This window comes from Marmota marmota, unplaced genomic scaffold (genome assembly GCF_001458135.2).
Source record: "Marmota marmota marmota unplaced genomic scaffold, marMar, whole genome shotgun sequence".
NCBI lineage: Eukaryota > Metazoa > Chordata > Mammalia > Rodentia > Sciuridae > Marmota > Marmota marmota.
The window spans coordinates 5,219,866-5,246,660 of record NW_025999895.1 but is presented as its reverse complement, the minus strand read 5'-3'; the positions used below and the strand labels follow the sequence as shown (position 1 = coordinate 5,246,660).

Below are 26,795 nucleotides of genomic sequence, written 5' to 3'. Positions count from 1 at the left end.
CAATATAGGAAAGAAAATTTAGTAAATGTAAATAGAACAACGTAGAATCTTAGCCCAATTTCTGTTCTCAAATCAGTGAAGTTCAAGTCTTCATTTCTTTCTCCCTCTCTTTGAAATTTAGGGCAAATACACATTTGCAATGTACTTTGTAGAGGCAGAAGTAGTAAACCAATTAGAGAAAGAGAGACCCATTAGCCTCAGGATATTTCACATCTTATGTCACTTATGAAGGATGCTATTAAGTCAATTAAATGCTAAAGTGATATATATGAAAACAACAAAAAAAAAAGGGTTTGTACCACAAAGCTACTTCAAGATTACAAGCATTCATGCATGCACGGACACACTCACACTCTCTCTCACACACACACACACACACACACACACACACACACACTCTCTCTCTCTCAGAGAGAGGAAGACTGTATAAAGAATGTTATCTTTCTTTCCTCAGGAAATCTTTGATTCTAATTTCAGGATTGGTATCCTGACACCAACGTCTTGAGTTTTTAGTAAGGAGCTTGTAATATGAACAGAATCTGCAGTCCCCATGGAGGTATTTTGATAACTAACACTTTCCTTAAACCAATTCATAAATCAAAGAATAGCCAATTAAAAATTAAGTTTTCCTGATTCTTTCAGCCCTTCCACCTTCCCTTCCATTTTCACAGTGAGATGAGACTGAGCAGGCTCAAATTCAAAACACTCAAACCTGCCAATGGCTTTATCTATGAAATGAACCTATTTCACATTAAGATGACTACTTTTCAGATTACTGAAAGTAGTCAGGCATTTAGGAACAATTTAAGAATTACTGGCAACACAGGGTCCACAGATATGCATGGAAAAATATATGTAAAGACTGTTGGAGTCAGATGAAGAGAACCATGCAATTTTTCTCCTAACTTCAGGGTTGCTACTGATCAACAGAAGAGTAAGACGTTTACCTGCCATCACCCTGTATCCATTAAAATCCACATCTAATTTTCTTAAAGCAGAAAGACATATTCCAAATATTACTAACCCTCTGAAGAATTTCCAAAGTTTTTAATAAATGCACCAACATAACAGTGTGCTTTGATATCTTTAAACCACAGCTTTCCAAACTGCTTAGCACTTGTTCACAGGACAATGATAAAAGGTTTTAAGAAATAACACTGAAGGATGTAAACAGGCCAGAGTTTTGGGCCAATTTAGGGGAAAATAAATAACCTAGGAGAAAAAGAGAAGCCAAATTTTTAAGTAACAATTTAAAAATAAAATCCAAAACATCTAGCAGCAGAAAAAAATAAAAATAAAATGGCAGGAGTCACTTTTAAGTGAAGTCCTGAGGTGGATTACCCGCGGACCCTCAGATGTGGACTAACCGTGACCCATTTCCGTCTGGGCGTAGGTGCCAATTATCTGGAGTCCTTTAGATGAGTGCAGCCATTTCTCTTGCTGAGCAGTGGTGCCCTGATTCAGCAAGGTAGGAATAAACATGGAGTAATTGAGGCCCACAGGTTCCACAAAATTGACCAATTGTAGTCTACAGGAGAGAAAAGAAAAGGATCTCAGCCTTACTCTAGAAACTGCATCCCTATCACCCAATCCTAACAACCTTATCCCTTAGGATGAAGGTCAGGAAAACTGAAATCCCTTTCTTATTAAATTAAATGTCAATTTTACTATTTTATTACCTAAAAAGTCAACATAAGGATCTGGTGGTATCTCTCTCTCCCTCTGGTAATTTCAGGGTCATAATTCTGGTGGTAGGGATTGAAACTAGGGCCTCACTATGCTAAGCAAAGATTTAACCAGAGCCACGCACACCCCCAGACCCCAGAATTCCTTTTTAAATTCTACTCTCAATCTCAAACAATTGGTTTTGTTGGTGTTATTTGCTGGTTTGATGGGTTGAATTTTTTTTTTTAAGTTTTATTTGTTTTTGCATTACTTTCAGGTTTTACTAGTTTGTTTTGAACATCAAAAGAAACTCCATAGAACACTGATTTGCAGAACTGTTAACAAAAGTTCTTAAGAATAATTTAAACTATCTTTCCCAAAATGATCTAAGCAAATATACCAAAGAGTAAATGTATATTCCAGAACAGAATTAAAGATGTCTAAAAGTCCCCAGGGTTCATAGATGGGCAATAGGTCATGTGTACAGGTTAAAAACTTACCCAAAGGCCAATGAATATTACCCCAGATTAAGGGAACTCTACATCACACTGAATTCAGCCCTCATCTATCTTCTCATAATACAAATCCATGAAATAGTCAAAATACAAATTACACATACTAGTGTTTTGGTTATGATGTCTTGTAGATTTTCTAGGGGTGTATTTTGTACTTTGACACATCCTAAGAGCTTAAAATACAAAATACATATTATCTTACTGATCTTCATGTGTTCTCAATGAATGACTAGGAAGGCAGTATATCTCAGCCTGTCCAGGAACAGAGTATGAACAAGGCATGGAAGAGTAAGCTGCCGGTCCACTCTAGGGAAGCCCTGATGCCATCCTACTTCCTTAACAGAAGCAACCGCAAATACAAGGCACCCTCTTATTTTTCTATTTTCTAAGTAAATACTGTTCAAACTATCTCATTGTTTTCTATCTTATTCAAATCATAAACCAATTAGAAATCAACCACTCTCTGGATAGATGCTCTTAGATATTATTATTATTATTACTTTTAGGTACTGGCAATTAAACCCTAGAGTGCTCTGCTGCTGAGTCACATACCCATTCCTTTTTATATTTTGAGGCAGGGTCTCACTAAGATGCTAGGGCCTTGCTAAGTTGCTGAGGCTGCAATTTTCCTGCCTCAGCCTCCCAAGTCACTGGGATTACAAAAATGTGCTACCTCACCTGACTAGATACTAATACTTCTATTTAACCAGTGATTTGTTATAATTCTTACAGATCCCACTAGAAGGAATGTACCCAAAGTCATGTAAAAGTGAATAGAGGTTGCTGGTTAGCATCAGTAAAAAATGTTTTCTCTGTGCCAATGGTTTCAGTCATAAGCTTAGGGTAGAAAATCACATTTCAGGAATGCTAGGGATAAACACTGCCAAATATCCAAGAAATGACTGGCTAGCCAACGTCTTAATAAGCAAATAGAGAAAAAAACAACAACAAAGCCCCAAAATAGTAAAATGCCTTTTAGCCCAAACATTGGAGGAAAATAGGAGGATTAAGAATATGCAGAACAGGGAAGTTTATTTCTAAGTACTCTAGTTAAGCAGCAGTTTACTCCTTTATTATGCAAGTTCCATAATTCAGAAAACATACCACATCTCAAGCATTCTACCTCTCACTAAACCAACCAGGAGTTATACCCTTCCCATTTCCTTTCATAAATATATAAAGAAACAAACATATAGAATGTCTGAGAAATAAAAGCAGTAGCTGGACATGGTGGTACATGCCTGAGATTCTACCTACTTAGGAAGCCAATACAGGATTACAACAAATTCAAAGTCAGTCTGAACAATCTACTAAGCCCAGCTTAAAATAAAATTTAAAAAGTGCAGGGGATGTAGCTTAATGGTAGAATGCATGCTTAGCACTTGAAAGGCCCTGGGTTCCATCCCAGTACCATAAGAAAAAAAGAGAGAAGAGCCAGGCACCCATAGCACACATCTGTAATCCCAGCAACTAGGGAAGCCAGCCTCAGCACTTAGCAAGACCTTGTCTCAAAATTTAAAAAAATAGGGCTGGGGCTATAGCTCAGTTGGTAGAATGCTTGCCTTGCATGCACAAGGCCCTGGGCTAGATCCCCAGCACCACCCCCTCCCAAAAAAAAAAAATCGAATAAAAAGATTGGGGATGTGGCTCAATGGTAAAATGTCCCTGAATTGAATCCTCAGTTCCAAAAAAAAAAAAAAAAAAGGAAAGAGAAGACAAAAAAGTGGCATGGTTATTTGGGTAAAACTATTAAGGCACTCACATTCCATGAGAGAACCTAAAAGGCCAAATAATTTAGTAAAGTACTCTGAAAATGATACTAATGGGGGCTGGGGTGGTGGCTCAGCAGTAGAGTGCTTGCCTAGCACATGTGAGGTCCTGGGTTCGATCCTCAGCACCACATTAAAATAAATAAATAAAGATATTATTTAATAAAGATAAATAAAGGTAAATAAATTAATAAAGATAAATAAAATAAAGACACAACTAAAAAATAAATATTAAAAAATTTTAAAATGACATTAATGCAAAATAATTCGAGAAAATAATAGAAAATATGGGATACAAAATAAAACTATGAAATATTTTCATTCTTAATAAATATGTTTTTGTTTCTAGGCATTTAAAATTCAACTCAAGAACAAAATGTGGGGCTGGGGATATAGCATAGTGGTAGAGCACCTGCCCAGCGTGCACAAGGCCCTGAGTCCCATCCCCAGCACAATAGAAAAAAAAAGGGGGTGGGGCTAGGGAATATTAGAGCACCCCTGAGTTCAATTCTCAGTACTGAAAAACAACTTAAAAACTGAGTGTGTTAAATGATGTTTAATTCCATCTGACAATGGTTTTTAAGGAGCCAGCTTTAATTAATTTTTTATTTTTATTTCTGGGGTGCTAGGGTGAACTCAGGCCTTCACAGATGCTGAGCACGTACTCTACCCCTGGGCTGCACCCATAGCCACTGGAAACCAGCTTTGAAAACCTAGGAAGGTTAACAAAAAACCCGACTGATCCTCATTAGAATTTCAAATAACTCTTAAGAATATTTTACATTTTGATGTTGTTTAAAGAGGAGAAAAGAATGAGGAATGAGATATGAGTCTCATTACAAAATCAGAAAACCAAAAAAAAAAAAAAAAAAAAAAANTTTGGCCACTGTTGGTCTACCTAAAACAAAAAAAAAAAAAAAAAAAAGAATATTTTACAGTTTTCTTTTAATAGCAAACAGCATAAAGACAAAGTTACAGGAAAGATTAGTAAAACATTTCTCCAAGCAGCAAAGCCTAGAAGAAACAGTTCTTTGTTGAAATTGGAAAATCTTAAAAAAGTATTTTACCAATATTAAGTCAGCTTCAAAACAGGCTCTTTAAGTTTTATTTTGTGATAGGAGAAATGGATGTAAAAGAGACAAATAAGTGCCCCAAGTCCCCAGAAATATTACTGTATTTCATTAATTCTAGTGCCCTCCCCCTCATTTTAGCATTTAAGAAATCCAATATATCTCACAACTAATGGTATGTCATAGTTAACTGGCAACATGGACAGAACGCCCTTATTTTGTTTTTATGTGGTGTTAAGGATCAAACCCAGTGTTTCACACATACTAGGCAAGCACTTTGCCACTGAGCTACACAGCCCCCACTCACATTTTTTTTTAGTGGCAAACCAAAACATTGGTCACAACTGATGAGTTTATCATATTGATGGGATTATATGCTCTGGCTTATCTGATCTCAGGCAGTAACTGCCAAAACTAATTTCCAATCTAATTTATGATCTCCCTGTCATAGCCTAGGGACACTGGGAGGATACCAAAGGGTTGTTAAAGTTGATACTTTAATATTTCAGGTGAAAAGTGATACACAAAAAAAAGCTGACTGGAGTCCACAGGCTCTTTAGCCAACACAAAAACTTTATTCTAGTTCCTGTGACTTCACTTATCTTTGGTTACACACCACAAACTACCAAGTTATAATGTACACCAATTCTGAAAGTGGCTGCATCAACCACTTAAAAAACTAAAACTACCCCAAATTTCTATTCTTTTTTTGGTTCTGGGGATTGAACCCAGGAGCATTTTACCACTGAACTCCATTTCCTGCCCTTTTTATTTTGAGACAGAGTCTGAGGGTGGCCTCAAACTAGCAGTCCTCCTGCCTCAGTCTCTTGAGCCTCTGGGATTATAGGCATGAGCTGGGATTACAGAGGTGCACAATCTTAACTAATTTTTAAAAGTTTACAAACTCAACTCAGGTCATTTGGTAACAATTTAGAATTTACTCTCCCTCAATATCCTCACAGCCATGAGTCACAAACCTCAGAAACAAAAATGAATAATTGGCAATTGGAGAATACTCCAATTTGTGTTACCAAAAATAAAAAATTTTGAAAAACAAATTGAATGGAGTTCTGGGCAAAGTGTTAAGGGCCAGAGTAGGTCATTTCGTCTTCATAATAACTAAGCCAAGTTGAAAATCCATGCTAAATGCCTTAGAGAAAGTAGTGTAGGGGAGCATTACTACACAAAGGTAGAATTTGTAACATGTTTCATATATCTTCATGTTTTTATATATAATCATTTTTTTGTTTTAATTAGTTATACATGACAGAATGCACTTTGATACATCATATATAGCAGGGTATAACTTCTCATTCTTCTGGTTATACATGATGTAGAATCCCACTGATCATATAGTTATATATGTACATAGGATAATTATGTCTTGATTCATTCTACTATAATTCATCCCCCATAACCCCTCCTCTTCCCTCACCCCATTATGAAATCTAAAGTAATTGTATTCTTCCTTACCCCCACTCCATTATGAATCAGCATCTGCTTATCAGAGAAAATGTTAGGATTTTGGTTTTGGGGGATGATATATCTTCATTCTTGAAAATACAACATTCACAAAATTTAACTTACTTATTTATTTTTTGGTACCAGGGACTGATCCGAGGGGTACTTAACTACTAAGCTGCACCCCCAGTTATTTTTTTGAGACAAGGTTTCACTAAACTACTTATGACCTCTCCAAATTATGGAGGCTGGCTTTGAACTTGCAATCCTCCTGCCTCAGTCTCCCAAGTCACTGGGATTACAGGTATGCACCACTGCACTCAGCTTTTTCACTTATTTTTATGCAGTGCTGTGGATTGAACCCAGGGTCTTGTGCATATGCTAGGCAAGCCTCTACCATGAGCTACACTCCCAGTCCCAAATTTAATCTTTACTGATGAAAATATTGGAGTTCCTCTAAAACACAGAAACTTAAAAAAAGGAGATGCCCAGAAATAAATGAGACTTGTAAGAGATGCTATAGACCAAAACAATCTGATACTGGAGTGTTAATTTAGGTTAAGCCAGAAACTCCATATTTCTTTTTTTTTTTTTTAATATATTTTTTAGTTGTAGATGGACACAATCTTTATTTTAATTTATTTATTTTTATGTGGTGCTGAGGATGGAACCCAGACCCTCATACATGCAAAGCAAGTGCTCTACCACTGAGCTACAACCCCAGCCCCATATTTCTTTATCTAATTAAAAAAACCAAAGCAAGTGCAATGAAAACAGGTGGTCTGAGAAAAAGATAGACTCTCTTCCAGCACTAGGACCAAGGCAGATTTCCTGCACAAGACAACCATTTAAACCTGTCACTAGATTCAACAATGCTAGGTTCTTAGAATACTTCAAATTCATTCTGAGGTTAGACTAATGTTCTTCTTCCATCCTCATAGTTCCCATTATTTTAAACTCAAGAACTACACTATCTTATAAAAATAAAATGCTATTACTACAAAATACTTCAACATTTGGTTTCGCAACTGAAAATCTTTCCAAACTCAGAAATTTAGTAGGTCTCCTTCTTAGAAAGAGCAACCTCTTCCTGCATTTAAAATCACTCCAAATTCAGATGCTAGTGAAAGAATTTGAAAAATAAAAGATTCCTGAGATTGAATTCTTGAGAATGAAAACTCTCTTTTTATTACCAGCATTCTACAAACATGTCATCTCACTAAAAAGCTTAGATACAAAAGTAACCACATTATTTTCCACAGGTACAACTTTCAATAGGCACGAAACTATGCTTGTGTGGGCCTTCACATGCCAAGAATGATGATAAAAGGCTTAAAGAGTCCGCAGCTGTGAAGTCTGGGCTAACAATACTTGCCCTGTGCTAAGGTATACCTACTTTTTAAACCACATGATTTCGTCAGGATCTGCGATGCCAAACTCCCTCAGCTTCTTCACCATGCTAGCACTCTTCTTGACAGCCACCTCGTAACGCTGGCTGCGAGTGAGGAAGTTATAGTCTTCATGCTGGAAGTCTGGGTCGTTCATAATCAGGTTCTCTACAAGGGAGTTAAAGGACATCAAGAGGAAGATAGACATTCCCCAAGCCCCGCCCCCGGTACAGGGGCTTGAACCCAAGGTCGGTCTGACACTGAGCAGCACCACGGCCCTTTTTAAAGAAAAAATTGAGACCGGGTCTTGCTAAATTGCTGAGGCTGCCCTCGAACTTGCGATCCTCCTGCCTGAGCCTCCCGGGTAGCTGGGATTACAGACGTGCGCCACCGCGCCCCCAGCGAAATCGACCCTCCTTTATTGACTGCAGGTCTGAATCGCGAGCACAGCTCCGGAAGGGCGAGACCCCCAACCCCTGTCATGGGCCGTCCCTCCAAGTGGGAGTCTCAGCTCTCCCGAAGCCCCACAGCGCCACCGACTCCTCTTCGAGGGGGTCTCAGCCTTGCTTGCGAGAGAACGGAGGCCGGCCCGCCGCCCTCACCGATCTCTCGACGGCGCCGGGTTTTCTCGGGGCTGCCGTCCAGGATGTGTGTGATCAGCTCGGGGTTGAAGGTGGCGGCGGCCCGCTCCCTGCGCAGGTCCGGGTTCATGGTATCGGCCGGTGTCGGAGACGAGGCAGAGGCGGTGCTGGCAGAAGCGACAGTGTCCGCAGCTCTAGCGCCGGCTGGGCCCTAAGAACAGTCCCAGGACGTCGCGAGTCCCCGCCCCGCTGGCCCCGGCCCGCCCCTTCTTCCTCACCGCCCTCTTCGCGTGACCCCGGGCGCCCGCGCCGGGACCGCCCGCAAAAGCGGACGAATCCCCTGCTCCCGACCCCTGGCCAAGAGGACCCAGGTGGAAGGTCAGCAGATTGCCCGGGGCGTGAAGGGGGAGCCAGGTGCTTTCGGTATCGCGCTTCTCTCGCGTCTCGTGATCGCGCGGAGCGGAAATAGGGACCTGAGGCCCGGGGACACCGTGAACAGGTTGGCTGGGGATTTGGGAGACGGCGGGACAACACGACAGAGGTCTGCGCCTGCGCTCTGGCACTCGTCTGCCCCGCACTTCCGGATCCTTTTGCTAAACCGTCCCCGGAAACAGTGGAAGGATGGGACTCAGGGGCCTATGGGCGGAGAGAGTGTGGGAGGTCTTTGCGTAATTGTAGGGGGAAGACCTAGGTTTTCCCAGAATCTTCCCAGACTGGAGAGAAAGGATTGGGGACAAAGTTCTATTAAAATAAAGGTGTGCTTGGGCCAGCGTGGGCTGTAGAGGTCTGGGTGCAGATTTACAGAGGTTCCCTATGAGATAGGCATGCTTCTCTTGAGACCTGCCTTTGAGGATAGATTTTATGTGTATGTGTGCGCCTGTGCCGCACTGGAGAGTGAACCCAGGAGCGCTCTTACAACTGAGCTACATCCCCAGCCTTTATTTATTTTGAGACCGGGTCTTTCAGAGGCTGGTCTTGTACTTGTGACCCTCCTGCCTCAGCCTCCCCAGTCTCTGGGATTACATGTCTGCATCACCCGTCAGGCCAGAGTTTTTGTTGTTGTTTCCCTAAACTGAAGGGCGGTTCTTAGAGATCTTGGCATCCAGACTTTTTTATTTGTGCTATCATCGTCAAAAAGTGGTAACTGCACATGTGCCTAAAAATCACAGGATTCAGGCTGGGGATATAGCTCAGTTGGTAGAGTGCTTGCCTTGAATGCACAAAGCCCTGGGTTCAATACCCCGCAAACCCCCCCCCCCGCCCCGCGCGCTCGCAAAAAATCATAGGATTCATAATAAAAAGCAAGACTTCCCCATCCTCAGAAGCAACCACTTTTCACTTTTAGTTAATATTGCTCGAAAGATTGCTAAATTAAATACTTAAATTATTTCTGGCCAGGCGCAGCTTGGGAGGCTGAGGCAGGAGGATTGCAAGTTCAAAGCCAACCCCAGCAACTTAGTGAAGCACTAAGCAACTCAGTGAGACCCTGTCTTCAAGTAAAATACAAAATAGGGCTGGGGATGTGGGTCAGTGGTCAAGTGCCTCTGAGTTCAATCCCTGGTACCCCAACCAAAAAAAAATTATTTCTGCATTTATTTTAGTTACCTTTTGAGGTTGTGCCATGATAAGATGTAGCACACTACACAAATCCTTTACCTCTCCCTAATTTTTTTTTGTAAATTTCGACATACTTAAGTTTTTGCAGTACAGTACTGGCATTCACCTTGGATACAAATTATAAGGAGGCTCTAGAGCCAATACTAAAGATGAATAATATTTTAATGCAGTTTGTTTATGTGTTTGCCGGCAATATGGAACCCAGGGCCTCCAGCATACTAAGCAAGTGCTCTACCATATATTCCCAGCTATATTCCCAGCCCCACAATCAAAATGAAGAAAACCCCCACCATGAATAAAATATCAAAATGCTGAATGAAGATAAGATAATTGTTGCTGATGGTTTCTTTTTCTCCGGGCCCAGTATACCTGGGCAAGGCACTGTTAACTGAGGTTAACGGGTGTAATGCACCTCTTTCTCCACTAAACATTATTTCGCCAAGTTACTGCGGATTTTATTACTCCTGCCAAAAGTTGGTACTCTGTTACTGGTTATGGTGGCAACTCGGAAGGCTGAAGCAGGAAGATCACAGCTTAAAGGACAACCTCAGCCATTTTACTGAACCCCCCGAGTAGCTTTGTGAGACCCTGTCTCAAAATAAAAAACAAAAAAAGGGGGCTGGGGCTGTAGCTCAGTGGTAGAGTATCCATGGGATCAATCCCCAGTACAAAAAAAGAAAAGAAAAAGCTGGCACTACAAATATAACTAAAACAAGCTGTTGATAAGATAAAGCTGAGTTTATTGCTTACTGGGTAAAAGGGAATCACTATCTGGCAAGACTTTGGCAGTGTCTCAGAGGGGATGGTAAGGTCAAAATTTATTGAGAATTTCAATTTTGGGTCTTGATTATGAGTAGGCAAGAACCATAGTCTAAGCTGGGGAAAGTGGTGCACACCTGTAATCCCAGTGGCTCAGGAGGCTGAGGCAGGAGGATTGCAAGTTCAAAGCCAGCCTTAGCAAAAGTGAGGTGCTAAGCAACTTAGTGAGATCCTGCCTCTAAATAAAATGCAAAACAAAGCTGGGGATATGGCTCAGTAGTTGAGTACCCCTGAGTTCAATCTCTGATCCAAAAAAAAAAAAAATAACCATAGTCTAAAATGATTGGAAACAGCAAGTCAAGGAAATTGAATGAATCTCAGTGCACAGAATGGCTGTTGAGCTCCAGCCATTTGCTGGGTAGATAGTTCAGAAAAGTAAAGAAATGCCAAGGAATATAGAGTTCTGGCAGAGTCCTGTAGTGTAGCTTTGGTTCTCAGTGTCCAGACTGTGTGTGGAGACAGGTGGTTTTGGTTTTCGCTTTTCTCTTGATGAATCTCTTCACCCATTCCATGAATATTTAATAATGTCCCAGACCCTGTATGAGGCACAGGGGACACAGCAGGGAATAAGGCTTTCAAATTCTCCTCTGCAGTCTAGATCCAGGCTTTAAACAAATAAAAAGACCGTGCCATCTGACATCTGATTGTTTAGTAAACAAAATAATGAAAATGAATCAGGTTATGGATAGAATTGGGTATGGGGAGAATACTAGTTTAGATGGGTAGACGGGGAAGGCCTCACAGAGGAAGAGGCATTTGAACTGGGACCTGAAAGATAGGAAACCAACCAAGGGAATGTGCAGGTCCAGGTCCTGAGATGTGAGCCAAGGAAGGGGAAGGGCAGAAAGGTGGGGCAGGAGTGGACCCCACATGCTATTACAGCCAAGTAAAGGCTCTCAATTCTAGTGGTTGTCATCGGGCACCTTTCATAGATTTTCAACAAGGAGTCATGTGGTCTGATTGATATTTGAAAACTGGTACAGAGGTAGGGGGAGTCCTATAGAGAACTCCATATGTACTTCTGTACCCGGGTTCCACCGCGATCAACTACACCTCCAACCAGTTGCTACCACATTAATTTTAAGCAAGTTCTACATGTTGTCCATGAATAGATTTAGAATGTTTGTTTTTAGTTTTCGGCGGACACAACATCTTTGTTTGTATGTGGTGCTGAGGATTGAACCTGGGCCACATGCATGCTAGGCGAGCGCGCTACCGCTTGAGCCACATCCCCAGCCCACATTTGGAAATCTTAACTCAAGTTCCTTAATGTCACAGACCCGAAATATAATCAAGTTTCCTCCATCAAAAGACGGTTGCTTTGTTCAAATCTGGGTCCACACAAGGTCCACAAGTTGCCGTGGATGGGTATAAATCTTGACAATATATGATTTTCTCCTGTATGTTTTTTTCCCTTCAATTTATTTCTGTTTAAGAAACTGGATCTTTTTTCCTGTGGAATTTCCCACAATCCGTATTTTTCCCTTCTCTGTGGCATCTTTGACATATTCCTCTGTTTTTGAGCTTTCTGTACTTTGTTGGTTAACATCTGGAGGCTCTGCTAGACTCAGACTTGAGGTTTTGGCCAAAAATACTCCCTACAGCATTTTTTTCCCGTTGAAAACACCGCGTGGTTGCCGTGAAGAGAATGAACTGTAGCAGGACAAAGTAGAAAGAGGCCAGTTAGAGGCCTGGTAAAGGGGTGGACGGGGTGATGATCATGGAGACAGGGAGACCCTCACCCTCCAGCTTGGATAGAGCTGACAGGGTGGGGATTGGATGAGGCCTTGAGAGGAAAGGACGCATCTAGAATGATCCTAAGTTTAAGCCGATGGAGTGTGGTGACATTTTTCAGGGACTGTGAGGGATAGGTGACAATTTCAGGGACTGTGAGGGACAAACTTGGAGGTGGTACTTATGATCCCTGTGGCTCTGGAGGCATACTCCTGAGACTCCGGGGGAGCCTCAGTTTGAAGCTGGCCTCTACAACTTAATGAGACCCTGTCTTAAACTGAAAAATAAAAGACCAGGGATGTAGCCCTGTGGTAGAGTACCTCTGGGTTCAATCCCCAGTACCACAAAAAAATTTAAAAATGATTTTTTTTTCTATTCCCTGTGCTGTTTGGGTTTCCTCCTAGATCAGTTTTGCTATTCATTTCATCAGTGTTTTTCTTTCACATTGCAATTTTCCCCAGATGTCTGGTGATCCATGACTGTTCATGTTAAGAAAACGGGTCAGTGTGATCCCAGTGACTTGGGAGGCTAAGGCAGGAGGATCACAGATTTGAGGCCAGAATGGGCAACTCTGCAAGACCCTGCCTCAAAACAAAAAGGTGCAAAGATGTAGTTCAGTGGCAGAGCACCCCTGGGTTCAATCCTGGTATTGCAAAGGAAAAAAAAAATGAAGAAGAAGGAAGAAAATAAATGGTCAGTGTACAATAAAATAAAACAAAGAAAACAACATCAAAATTAAAACAAAAAGAAAATGAGTGTGTGCAAAGGCCCCCATCCTACAGAAGGTGCTCAACAAAAGACTTCCAGTCCTAATATTCTAGAAAGCCAATTGTTCTTGTTAAATAAAAATTACAGGAGGCCACAATTCTGACTCCTGCACTGGGACCCAGCAGGCCAGACCAAATATTAAGATAGGGTCACCCATGTTACTTGACCATCTGAAATCAGGAGAATGAAGTCAACAGCCAAATTTCCCAAACAGGCCAATAGCATGACACTGAGATTCCCTCTGCCTTAATCCTTAGGTCCCTTAATCATTTAATCCTTACAAAAAAATAACCTTGAAGTTGACCTGTCAGCTATTTTGTTTTGTCTCCCTGTCCCTGCCTTAGGAGGAAGGCGACTTTGGAATGACCAGTCCTTTCTGCTCTTCGTCTCTTTTGCCAGCCCTTCTCTGCTTCTCTCTCTCTGCAGCCCACCTCTACTGCCCACCTCTGCTGCCCAGCCCCTTGGAACACTTATTCTGTGCCATGGAATGCAGCATTGCCTGGTTCTAGAATGGAAAATAAAGCCGGTTGACATCTTCACACTGTACTAGTTTTGCCCTTCGCCACTCTGGATGTGACGATGACAGTTACACAGCATTTAGTAGAGTAGCTTCGTTGGAGAGCTGGATCCTGGCGAGCTTTGTCTTTTTATTGCGAAATATTTTTGAACTTATACGAGAATTGGAGAATAAAGTTAATCAACATACCTTTCACCCAGATCTACTAGTTAACTTTTTGCCACAGCTGCTAGGTCACCTCTTGTTGACTTGCTTTTTGTTTTCTGAACCATCTGAGAAAACAAGATGGAAATCCTGATCCTTACTTGTAAGAACCCATGTTTATTTCCTAAGGGCAAGGTCACCCACAGAACAGTTGCCAAGATAATTTAACATTAATACAATACTGTTACCTACTCTGCAATCTTAGAAATGGTTTTACAATTGTCCAGTAATGATCTTTACCACGATTTTTTTTCTCCAGCCTAAGGTCCAATGCAGCATCATAAATGATATTCAGTGGTCTTCATTTCCTAGGGATATTGTAACAAAGTGCTACAGACTGGGGGGATTAAACAGCAGAAGTCATTGTCTCAGTTCTAGAGGCCAGGAGTCTGGAATCCAGCTGTCCAGAGTGGGTTCCCCTGAGGCTGTGAGGAAGAATCTGTTCCAGGCCTCACCTTTAAAAGGCTTCCAATGATGTGATTTTGTGTGTGTGTGTGTGTGTGTGTGTGTATGTGTGGGGGGCTAGGATTTGAACCCAGGGCCTAAGGCAGGCCAGGCAATCACTTTACAACTGCGCTACATCCTCAGCCCCAGTGTCTGGTGATTTGTGGGCAATCCTTGGCATCCCTTGGCCTGTATTCGCATCACCCTCTCTGCCTTGATTTTCAATTGACCTTCTCCTTAAATTGTGTCTGTTTCTATATCCAGATTTTCCCTTTTTTATGACACCACTCATGTTGGGTTAGGACCATCCTGAGGACCTCAGCAAAGACCTGTCTCACATGAAGGGCACATTCGGAGGTCCTGAGAGTTCTCCACTGGGTCTTTTTGGGAGGACACAGTGCAGTCCACAATGGTTGTCATGTTGTTGTCATCTCTTACCTGAGCGCTCTGTCTGCTGTGACTGTTGCGCTTCAGAATTACAATAAGCTTGTTTCCCACAGTATCCTCAATTCAGTCATGGCTGTTATTCCTTACAGTCAGGTGACACATAGGCAGGAATACAACAGAAGTGCCATGGCTTCTCAGTATTTATCAGGAGGTCCATAACAGCTGTATTTGCTAAGGTTCTCCACTGTGAAGTACATCCCTTTTCCCTTTGTAATTAATGAGGAGTCTGCAGGGAGACATATCGAGACCTATTTCTTATCAGACTTTTGTAGTATTTTTAGCATCTATTGACAGTTTGTCCCAAATCTGTCTTTACTGTAGTGATTACAAATTTTTTTTAATATTTATTTTTTAGTTATAAATAGACACAGTGTCTTTATTTTATTTTTATATGGTGCTGAGGATCAAACGCAGAATCTCATGCATTCTAGGAGAGCGCTCTACTTCTGAGCCACAACCCCAGCCCATTACAAAATTTTTAAAAGCTGGGCATGATGGTGCACATGTATAATCCCAGCTACTTGGGAGGCTGAGGTATGGGGATTATAGGTTTGAGGCCAGCCTGGGCAACTTAGTGAGACCCTGTCTCGAAATAAAAATTAAGGGGTCTGGGTTGTGGCTCAGTGGTAGAGTGCTTGCCTAGCACGCATGCGGCACTGGGTTCGATCCTCAGCACCACATAAAAATAAAATATAGTGTCCACCTAAAACTAAAAGAATTAATATTTTTTAAAAAAAATCAAGAAAGACTGGGGATGTAACTCAGTGGTAAAGCACCTGGGATCAATCCCAGTACCAAAAACAGGGCTGGGATGTCAAAGTGCTTGCGTCGCATACTCGAAGCCCTAGATTTGATCCCCAGTTCCAAAACAGAAAAGAAAAGAAAAGAAAAAAAGATCCCAGTGCCAAAAATATAAACAAACAAACAAATAAATGCAGACACAGGGCACTCTCTCCTTCTGCAGATAGTCCACATTCTCCCTTGAATGTGTATTCTTTATACTTTATCCCAAAGGTGTCTCTCAAGATTGCCCCAATTCTTTGAATATGTATCTACTTTCCTAAATCAAACTCTGTGTGTGCTGGGGCTGGGGCTCAGTGATAGAGCATGTGTGACGCCTTGGGTTCAAACTTCAGCACAACATAAAAATAAATAAATAAAATAAAGATATTATGTCTATCTACAAAAAAAAAAAAAATTTTTTTTAACAGTACTGGGGTTTGAACCCAGGAGATTTTACCCCTGAGCTATAACCTATTCCACTTTTTTTTTCCCCCAGGACTGGGGACTGAACCCAGAGGGTCTCTATCACTGAGCTATATACCCAGCCCTTTTTAAATTTTATTTTATTTTTTAGTTTTTCTTTTGATCCAGGCTCTCAGTAAGCTGCCAGGCTAAGACTCTCCCGCCTGTTCTCCCAAGTGGATGGAATTATAGGTATGTGCCACCACAGCCACCATGTGTCATCTTTTTGCTGGACTGAAGGGGATTGTCCCCCATGACCCCTAATGGACCACTACTCTGTTTTTTTCTCTCCTTGGTTATTTTTTGTTTTCTTTCGATTTTTGCTTCTTGGTCATGCCAGAGGTGATTAGGGGGCTGTTTCATGTCTAGTGACCGACAGTTCCGCTCACTGGCCACGGCAATTCATGACATGCACATTTAAGGGGATGGGGCCAGCTGAGACTCAGCCCGTCGCTCCTGATCTGTACAAACCAAGTCTGCTCTTGGCAGCTTCTCAAAATGTCCGTTGCACATTGACTTGCAACACTGCCCAATGACCTCCTTGTAACAATACCAACTGTGCAAGATTCTAGGTTATATTCAACTTCTGGACTGAGGCTGTGTCATCTGTTTTCTACGGGGTTTTTAGGGTTATTTCATTATCATCTATCTTCATTTCCATCTCTATGTGCTTGTCCTGACAAGGAACAGTTGAAACCTCTTGCTTTCAGGACTCTTTTGTCATTGAACAATTAATTATCCCTTAATCCCTAGTTCTCTAACATTTTATTTTATGGTACTGGGGATTGAACCCAGGGGCGCTCTATCACTGAGCCCATCCCCAGCTCTCTATTTTTTTTTTAAATTTTGAGACAAGATCTTGCTAAATTGCTGAAGCTGGCCTTGGACTTTCGATCCTCCTGCCTCAGCCTCCCAAGTTGCTGGGATTACAGGCATGTGCCACCAGGCCCAGCCCGTTCTTGAATATTTGAGAGGAAACCTAGTATAAGGAAAATTATTATAGCTACAACAGACATCGTCTAGCCCGTGAAGCTGGAAGTGCTGTCTGTTCCTTTACAGACCCATGCTTTTGGGCATTGCTGGGAATGGGTTGCATTGAGATTGGAGTAAGAAGCAGTACTTCTCCATATGGTCTGTGGGTGGGTGTGTGTTTTATGTGCATTAATAACCTATCAAAAGAATTTTTGTTTTTAGTGACAGGGAATGAATCCAGGGGTGCTTAATCACTGAACCACATCCCCAGCCCCCTCCCTTTTAATGAAATTGATATTTATTTATTTTGGGGGATACACGGGGATTGAACTCAGCACCACTCAACCACTGAGCCACATCCCCAGCCCTATCTTGTATTTTATTTAGAGTCAGAGTCTCACAGAGTTGTTCAGTGCCTTGCTTTTGCTGAGGCTGGCTTTGAACTTGCAATCCTCCTGCCTCAACCTCCAGAGCCACTGGGATTACAGATGTGCGCCACCACGCCTAGCTTCCCCAGCCTTTTTTATTTTGAAACAGGGTCTTGCTAAGTTGCTGATGCTGACTTTGAACTTGTGGTCCTCCTGCTCCTCCTCTCAAGTTGCTGGGATTACTGGTGTGCACCACCATGCCGAGCTCAAAACTGTTTTCAATTGTATCTCTCTCCCGACTAGAACTAGTCTTCCAGGTGTTATTGTCGGTCTTGTGCATCTCTGGATCTGTTTTGTGTTTTGCTTGGTTTATCAGGAAACTTCAAAAATCCATCCTATTTGGTTTCAGGAACCAACAATGCTGCCCAAACCTGGGATCTATTACTTCCCCTGGGAGGTCAGTGCTGGCCAGGTTCCTGATGGGGGCACCCTGAGAACATTTGGCAGGTGAGAAAGGTGGTCTTGTCACATGGTGGGAGGGGGAATGTTTAAATGGTTCCCCCTTGAAAAATAAAGCAATTAGAGTAGTTTTATATAGTTTTGTCTAATTATGAAAAATGCTAAAAATGAATATGTATTCGTTGTAAAAATATAGGGAGTCCAGTAAAGAAAGCAAAATCACTTACAATCCCATTGTCCAGATAACTACTGCTAACATTTTGTGATCATCTTTCTACACTTTTTCATGTTCATATGTATGTATATACATACATCTGGGTGGCCAATATATGTATGTACATGTATACTCTGTTGGTTGCATATTCTGTATAATAAATCACTCTCAAATATAGTGCCTTAGCTGGGCACAGTGGTGCATGCTGTCATCCCAGCAGCTCGGGAGGCTGAAGCAGGAGGATCCCAAGTTCAAGGCCAGCCTCAGCAATTTAGCAAGGCCCTAGACAACTTAATGAGACCCTGTTTCAAAATTAAAAAAAAAAAAAAAAAAAAAATTAAAGGCTGGTGGTTGTAGCTCGGTGGTAAAGCACCCCTGGGTTAAATCTCCAGTAACCCCCACGCCAAAAAACCACAGATGTTTATTATCTCACAGTTAGTGTGGGTCAGAAATTCAAGGGTGGCTTAACTGGGTGGGTCTGGCTCAGGTCTCTCATGAGATTGCAGCCCAGATAATGGCCATGGGTGCCATTTGTCCCTTGATGGACTAGAGGATCCACTTCCAAGGTGACTCATTCACTTGGCTGGCAAATTATTGCTGGCTCCTGGCAGGAACACTCAGCCCGGGACAATGTGGCTTTCTCCATAGGGCTGTGTGAGGCTCTCTCTAACAGCTGTCTCTCCCAGAATGAGCGATCCAAGAGACAAAGCAAGGTGGAGGCCACCATGTATTTATGACAGAGTCAGAAGTCACTCTCCCTCATTCCTGCAGAATCCGCTGGTTACCCAGATCAGCCCTATTCAGCATGGCAGGGCACTGCATGAGGACGTGGGTCCCAGGAAATGCAATTCAATGGGACCCATCCCGGGATATGTGTGTACACATCTGAGGACATATTTTAGCCTAGATGAGGTTCTGTGGTGTTTCTATATTGTACCGTTTATGCACTTACACAGCTCCATGTGCTAGACGTGCTTTCATGTCACGTGTATAAATCTACCTCATCTAAACATACCATCACGCATGGCATAACATACAGGTCAACAAGAGATTTTATATGACAATGGTCCCATAAGATTAAAATGGAGCTGGGTACAGTGAGTGGCACATGCCTGTAATCCCAGCTACTTGGGAGGCTGAGGCAGGAGGATCAGAAATCCAAGGCCAGCTACAACAATTTAGCAAGACCCTGATTCTAAAAACAAAATAAAACAAAAAAAGGATTAAGGATGTAGCCCAATGGTAAAGCACCCCTGGGCTCAGTCCCCAGAACCACATACACACATACACATTCAAAAAAAAAAAAAAAAAGATTATATTGGAGTAATGGAGCCAAAAAATTATGATTACCTCATATTTTTAAAAATATTTTTAGTTGCAGATGAACATAATATCTTTATTTTATTTGTTTATTTTTATGTGGTGCTGGGGATTGAACCCAGGGCCTCACGCATGCTAGGCAAGCGCTCTACCACTGAGCCAGTACCCCAGCCTCTCACCTCATATTTTTACTGTACCTTTTCTATGTCTAGATATGTTTAGGTCCACAAATACTTACTCTTGGGTTACAATTGCCTACATGTTCCACACAGTAATATGTGGTACAGGTTTGTAGCCCAGGAGCAATAATCTGTTCAACATAGTGTAGTAGGCAGCCACCTGGGTTTGTATAAGTGTGCCCTATGCTGATTGCATAGTGATAAAATTGCCCAGCAACTCACTTCTCAGAAAAACAATTTGATCCCTACCTCACAACATACAAAAGAATAATAATTTGCACTGTATCACAGAAATACAAGCTGAAATCATGAAATGTCCAGAAATAATCAAGAACACATCTTCACAATGTCCTTGTGATCAGCAGAAATCTCAGCTAAGACACAGAAAGTGAAAAACATACAAGAAAAAAAAAAACAACAACTACATTGGATAGCAACAAGATTAAATTACAAAATACCATTAAGAAAAGTTAAGACAAGGGGAAGGAACTTAAATGAAAGTCATCCCCTGGTCTATAACGTAGACTGAAACACTTGTTGTTTCTAGTTTTTTCTTGGGTGCATTGAAGGTGGCTGTGGATTTCCCCAGGTTTATTGGCCTCCTAAAACCTTTTGAGTTCTGTGGTGGCTCTATGGATAGAAACGATCTCGCTTCCTCCCCTCTCCAGGTTGTGCCTCTATGACGTGACCCAGTCCAGGGTGACCCTGAGGGCTCAGCACGGATCTGATCAGCACCAGGTTCTTGTCTGTACCAAGTTGGTGGAGCCGTTCCAGGCCCAGGTGGGCTCCTTGTACGTGGTCCTTGGGGAGCTCGAGCAAGAGGACGGTGAGCTTCCGCCTCACACTGCATTCTGCTCTGGGTTCTGAGTTGGGGCACTTTGGGGTGAGTCAGGAAGTAGGAGGTAGGCTTGTGATGGGGTGCCTCATTAGGGTCAGCATTCCTTCCAAATCAGTCCACAAAGTCAAGGACTCTTGGGAGACAGACAGAATAGGAGACTCAGAGTGGACCTGCCATGTGGTGCCAAGTCAAAGAGAGGGACTGTGGAGAAGTGAGAAAGAGGAGAGAGAAGCCACTATTATTATTATTATTATTTTTTTTTGGTACCAGGGATTAAACCCAGGGGCGCTTAACAACTGAGCTACATCCCCAGCCCCTTTTTTGTATTTTATTAGAGTCAGGGTCTCACTGAGTTTCTTAGGGCCTCGCTAAGTTGTTGAGGCTGGCTTTAAACTTGTGATCCTCCTGCCTCAGCCTCGGGAACCACTGGGATTATAGGAGAAGCCACAAATTTCTGAAGGCTACAACGTGCCCAGGCCTAGTTTGAGGTGGATTCTGTCTTTTTGACTCTGCCCACCAGCCCCTAATTTGAGTCTTATTGCTATTTCATAAACAAGAAAACCAAGGCTTGGAAATGATAGGGATGTAATAATCGGCTAGGACGTCAGTGTAACAGAGAGAACAAAAGAAAAAAGAGTAAGAAAGAATGCTGCAGATAACATTCTCCTGCACTATCTTTAAGGGTTTTGTTGCTGTAGTAGTACTGAGGATTGAACCCAGGGGCACTTGACCACTGAGCCACATCCTCAGCCCTTTTCGTTTTACTTTGAGACAGCATCTGGGTAAATTTCCAGGCTGGCCTTGAACTCGGCAATCCTCCTGCCTCAGCCTCCTGAGTAACTGAGAGTACAGGATGTATCCTATGTCACCACAACCAACTAATCTTTGTCTCTTTTCTGACTTTTTCTTCAGTGCAGTTTCCTCAAGTAGAACTTATAGTTTAAAAGATACAAATATTTTCTTGATTTATACTTCCTGAAAGTCACAATAGTGTTTTAACTCTGGATTAAGTACATCAGAGAAAAAAGTAATCAAATGGTACTTACTTTAATTATATTTGACTTAATAAAAGTTAATCATTATTAGACTTAAGCCTTTGAGCTCACAGGGTTCCTGCCCTCATAATTGATTGAGGAGAGTTATGGGAGGAGCAGGGGTGAGCACAAAGAGGCTTTGCATAAAAGATCTCCACCCCTGCTGTTAATCCTGAGAGCTCTCTGGACCCCGGGGTCCATGTCTGGAAACCTAAAACCCAATTGCAAATATAGGTGGGGGTTGAAACAAGATGAGACAGTAGGCCAGGAGGCGGGCAGGGTTTGGAGCAGAGTTGGAATTTTTTGTGGATGTCAAATGGGGTGGGACCTTTAACAAATAAAGCCAACTATGTTTATTTATTTATTATTATTTGCGTGCACTGCTGGGGATCAAACCAAGGCCCTCCCACATGCTAAGTATACTCTGTCCCACTGAGCTTCACCCCCAGCCCTCTTTTAAAATTTATTTTTACTTTGTTTTTTATTTTATTGCAGCACTGGTCATTGAATCCAGGGGCACTCAACCACTGAACCACATGCTCAGCCCTTTTTTATATTTTATTTAGAGGCGGGGTCTCACTGAGTTGCTTAGGACCTTGCTTTAGTTGCTGAGGCTGGCTTTGAATTGGCCATCCTCCTGCCTCAGCCTCCCAAGCTGCTGGGATTATAGGCATACACCACCACACCCCAGCCCTTTTAATTTTTTATTTGAGACAGGGTCTTGGTAAACTGCCCAGGCTGGCCTTAAACTTGTGCCTCAGCCTCCTGAGTCATTGGGATTATAGGGGTGTGCCACTGTGCTCAAAATCCAGGTTTATTTTGTTTTTAATTATTATTGTTTTTTTCAATACTGGCGATTGAATCCAGGAGTGCTTTACTACTGGGCTACATCCTAGTCCTTTTTACTTTTTAAATTAGACAAGGGTTTGCTAACTTGATGGGTCTGGCCTTGAACTTGTGATCCTCCCGCCTCCAGAGAAGCTGGAATCACAGGTGTGTGCCACCACACCTGTGTTTTTGTTTTAAGTATTTTTAATTGACGCATGGTAATTATATGAATTTATGAGGTGCACTGACACATTTCAGTATAGGTATCAATGTGTAATGGTCAGACCAGGGTAGTTGACATACTCCTCACCTCAAGCGTTTAACCTTTCTTTGATGTGGGATATTCAAAATCCTCTCTACCAGCTATGCTGAAACATACAGATGTCATCAGCCATAGTGACCCCATGAAGCTCTAGGAGCTGTCCCTCTGAGCCAGGTGCACTGGGAGCTCTCAGCCTGGACCCCACACGTGCTTACTTATTTGAATCCCACTGTTTTTGTTCTTCCCTTGGCCCTCCTCCCTGCACTGGGAAACTTCCTGTTGTGCCCTCCGAAGCCTTCCTTTTCCGACCCCTTATTATGCTCTTGCCTTTGCTGAAACCTGGCTTTTCCCCAGGCCCACAGCCCTTGCCCTGGGGCCTGTTCAGGCTCCCAGGACACACACCCCACAGAACCCAGAGGTGAGGCCAGATCCTGCAGGCTCGGCAGGTCCGGCAGGTCCGTGGAACCACCCCTGTCCCTCTCCTGCTGCCAGCCAGTTGCGCCACCCTTCACCTCTGCTCCAGATCCGCCTGGCACGCCCACCCACTCCTGCACCTTGGACCTGGTCTTTGCGGGTGGCTCCACCTCTGCCACCGAAACTTTGCTCTCCGTGCCTTCCTGCCCTTCACTCCCTTCCACAGCTTTGCTCTTTGGCCGGCCAGGACCCATGGACCCGGGACTCCGGGGTGTGCTCCCGCCTCTCTCCCCACTTTTCTGCAGAGGTTTCAGCCCTTGCCTTCTGCCATTCCAGCCCGATGACACCCACCCTCCCTGATGATGAGTGCAGATCAAGGCCCCCGTGGACGAGAGCGCCCTGCTTTCAGCACCCATTCTCTCTCTGGGCCCCCTCCACACTGCCTGGAAGTCCCTCCAGGTCTCCTGGTCCGCCTCCTCCCCAGCCACCCCTCCCTTCCCATCTCTCCAGTTACCTCTCCTTTGACGCCCCAGCTGATGGAGGCCACAGCAGCAGCCCCCTCCTCAAATTATACACACCCCTCCGTAGCCCCTTCCCTCCAGGCTGAGCAGAAGAGGGGTTCCTCCTTACCAGGGCGCCATTGGGCTGGACTCCGGGGCCTACCCTAAAGTCAGTTAAGATCATTAAACTTTTTTTTTTTTTGGTACTGGAGATTGAACCCAGGGACAAAGATCATCAAACTTAAAACAAAGAGGCATCTCCTAGCCTAGCCACCTTCCTTCCCTTCAGATTCACTTCCTCAGTGACACCTATTTCCCTGTCCCCCTCCCACATCCCAGCCCACTGCCTTCTGTATTTTGCAACCTTCTTTGTTCTCAGTTCTTTATCTTTGCAAGGAGAAATTCCCCTGAGTGACCATTTCTTCAGCTATGTGAGTCATGAGCTCTTCCCTTCTCCCACACCACAGGCTTCTGCAAGCACCCTTCTTTTCATTCTGTTTACTCTGGGCTTTTGCAGATGGATAACATTTTGCCCAGTTTGTCCCTGTGACTATCATAAAGCTCACTTCCTTAGTTAATGCTTTTTTTTTTTTTTTTTTAATGGTATTGAGGATTGAAACCAGAGGTGCTTTACCATGGAGCTATGCAAACAGCTCATTTTTTATTTCTTAATTTTGAGACAGGGTCTCACTCAATTGCAGAGGCTGGCTCCTCTTGCCTTAGCCTCGTGGGTTGCTGGGATTACAGGTGTGACCACTACACCCCCACAAGTTAATACCTTTTCTCATTCATAGGAGAAGCAACATATTTTGCAATATAGATACAGAAGTCTGGGTTTCCCAAGGAGGAAATAGCTGCTAGGCATACGCTATGGAAAATTCTGTGAAATTTAGGCAGATTCCTAAGAAAATCTTCATACAGGAAGTATGAAAATATTTGATATAGGATCCTATTTTGAGTTTTGTTTTTCAGTGATGAGATAGAATCCAAGGCCTGAACGCACACCAGTCAAGCACTCTGCCACTGAATATACCCCTCGCCCTTATTTTGAAAATTTTAACAATGCCAACTGTGAATTAAAGTGCTCTGATTTTGTTCTTGTTCTGCCCGGTTGTCCTGAACACCTGCAGCTGCCTTATGGGCTGTGTGTGTCCTAAGAGGGCCAGGCTCTCATTGTCTAGTAAAGATTAGGCAGGCTAGGCACTGACCTGTAATCTCAGCAACTCTGGAGGCTGAGGCAGGAAGATCACAAGCTTGAAACCAGGCTCAGCAACTTAGTGAGACCCTGACCCAAAATTTAAATAAATACATAAACAAAATAAAAAGAGCTGGGGATGTAGCCCAGTGGTAGAGTGCCCCTGAGTTCAACCCCCAGTTCCACCAAAAAAACAAAACAAAACAAAAAACAGAGGAAATAGGAAAATAATACTGTTTGATTGATCAGGGTAGATACCAGACTGAAGAGGCCTGCGTGGTGAGAATCAACGACCTATACCCATCAGTAGACCCAGATTTTGTAACGCACCCACTCCTGTGTGGTGTGTGTGTGTGCGCGCGCGCATGTGCATGCTGGGGATAGAAACCAGGGCCTCAGGTGATTGCTCTACCCTGAGATACATCCCAAAACTCTGCACCCATGCCTTCCTTGACTGTGCTGTGTCTGCAGCCCAGCGCTGGCGTGATGGAAGCTGACACAGGCAACCTCACAAGCCCCTCTTAGACAGTGGACACTGAATTCTCCCCCAGGCAGTGTTAAGTGGATAAGTGGCCTGAACTGGAAAGAAGAGTAGGCTTGTCTTTATCTAATAATCAGAGAGTTTCTGTGCATCAAAAGAAGACAGGATAATGTCCCGGAACATTGAACATATTTATTAAAGTGTCCAAAGAGCAGAGAGAACACAAGTGTTTTTTTTTGTTTTTTTGGTATTAAGGGGTTGAATGCAGGGGTACTTTACCGCTGAGCTATATCCCCAACCCTTTTTATTTTTTATTTTGAGATGATTTCACTAAAATGCAGAGGACCTCTCTAAATTGCTGAGGCTGGCCTTGAACTTGGGATCCTTCTGTCTTAGCCTCCCAAGTCTCTGGGATTACAGGTGTAAGCTACTGGTCCACCTGAAAATAGATGGGCATCTGTTAGTGTAAACCCCAATGCCCTTCCTGTGTGCTGTCACCTGAACATTGATAGTAAGTATCAGGTCACCACTGCATGTGTTAGTAGCTCCAAGTCTCATTCTGGGTTGGGTGACTTGCCCCTCTCAGGACCAACTTGCCTTGAACTCAGTCCCTTGTATTTACTAAACATGAGTTTCTCTTTGCCTGGTCTCCAGTTGCCAGGTACCAAGGAGGCCTTTTCCTTGGGACACATGGAGAGCTAGGATGGTGATGGGACCCCTCCTTGACCCTGGGCACTTGGGAACAAAGGAGGCCAAGGAATTATGTGGCAAAGGTGGGAAGTCGAGGGTCCATCTTCCAGAACCCACCTCCCCAAATATGGAACGTTCAGGATGCTGGCTAAGTTCCAGGCATGTGCTTTGTGCATGTGGGCCCACAGTTCTGAGGCCCAAGAGGACAAATTGCCAGCGTTGCACATGCCATCTGTCTTGCCTCCACCTCTAGCTGTCAAAACTCAGGACCCAGCAAGTGGAAATCCCCAGAAGCATAGGTTGGGTGTATCCTAGTCACTGCCAATGCCCTGGTGTTTCTTTCAGATGGCGGTTACGTGGTGAAGGCCCGGCTGCTGACCTGTGTGGAAGGGGTAAATCTGCCTTCCTTAGAACAAGCCATCCTGGAGCAGCGGCTGTACCAGCAAGAGAGAGGCAGCAGCCAATAGGAAGTGAGGACGCCAGCAGCCCCTCACCTACTCCTGAGGCCAAACCTTTGAGCTGCTAGAGCCACTGCAGAAGTGTAGACGCTTCCCTGAATGACAGCGTCTGACTGGAGCCAGAGAGTAGAGGGGCAGGGTGGCCAATCCAGCCTCTTCCTCTATGTTGGGATTGTTCCAGAAATGAGAGCCTAGGAGCAGGTGTCAAGGTCTGACACCCCTACCCTCCAGGAGGCTCCAGACAGTGGAGCTCCAAGGCCCTGGGGCTGTGCCTCCTGTGGGGTCACAGAAGGTTCCAGAAGATCCTCCTGAATAAAGGCCCAGTGGGCATGACCTCTC

At 43.3% G+C, this 26,795-nt stretch overlaps 2 protein-coding genes across 4 annotated transcripts in view; one reads left to right on the top strand and one right to left on the bottom strand.

Moving 5' to 3' along the window:
• The window catches only part of Acox1 (acyl-CoA oxidase 1), a 25,272-nt gene extending 16,339 nt beyond the window's left edge, over window positions 1–8,933 (bottom strand). The window contains exons 1-3 of the mRNA XM_015504281.2: window positions 8,471–8,933; window positions 7,877–8,036; window positions 1,368–1,528 (exon numbers count right to left, since the gene is read on the bottom strand). Of these exons, the coding sequence (XP_015359767.1) occupies window positions 1,368–1,528; window positions 7,877–8,036; window positions 8,471–8,579 (430 nt within the window). The 5' untranslated portion in view covers window positions 8,580–8,933. The remainder of the gene's footprint in view (window positions 1–1,367; window positions 1,529–7,876; window positions 8,037–8,470) is intronic.
• Window positions 8,810–26,795, top strand: Ten1 (TEN1 subunit of CST complex). Of its 3 annotated transcripts, XM_048797845.1 has the most exons (6): window positions 8,810–8,948; window positions 13,814–14,019; window positions 16,374–16,436; window positions 17,994–18,091; window positions 20,425–20,582; window positions 26,344–26,795. In XM_048797845.1, the coding sequence occupies exons 4-6, from the start codon at window positions 18,003–18,005 to the stop codon at window positions 26,463–26,465; spliced, it is 369 nt and encodes a 122-aa protein (XP_048653802.1). In that variant the 5' UTR covers window positions 8,810–8,948; window positions 13,814–14,019; window positions 16,374–16,436; window positions 17,994–18,002; the 3' UTR covers window positions 26,466–26,795. The 3 variants fall into 3 exon arrangements, with proteins under 3 accessions (XP_048653802.1, XP_015359649.1, XP_015359650.1); XM_015504163.2 differs by lacking the exon at window positions 16,374–16,436; XM_015504164.2 differs by lacking the exons at window positions 13,814–14,019; window positions 16,374–16,436 and having other exon boundaries at window positions 8,811–8,948.

What these genes read in the sequence shown, in the direction of transcription:
- Ten1 (XM_015504163.2), top strand. Translation starts at nt 18,003, where the DNA reads ATGCTGCCCAAACCTGGGATCTATTACTTCCCCTGGGAGGTCAGTGCT. An exon ending in ACCCTGAGAACATTTGGCAG is followed by an intron (nt 18,092 to 20,424) that starts GTGAGAAAGGTG and finishes TCCCCTCTCCAG; the next exon opens with GTTGTGCCTCTATGACGTGA. An exon ending in GGAGCTCGAGCAAGAGGACG is followed by an intron (nt 20,583 to 26,343) that starts GTGAGCTTCCGC and finishes TGTTTCTTTCAG; the next exon opens with ATGGCGGTTACGTGGTGAAG.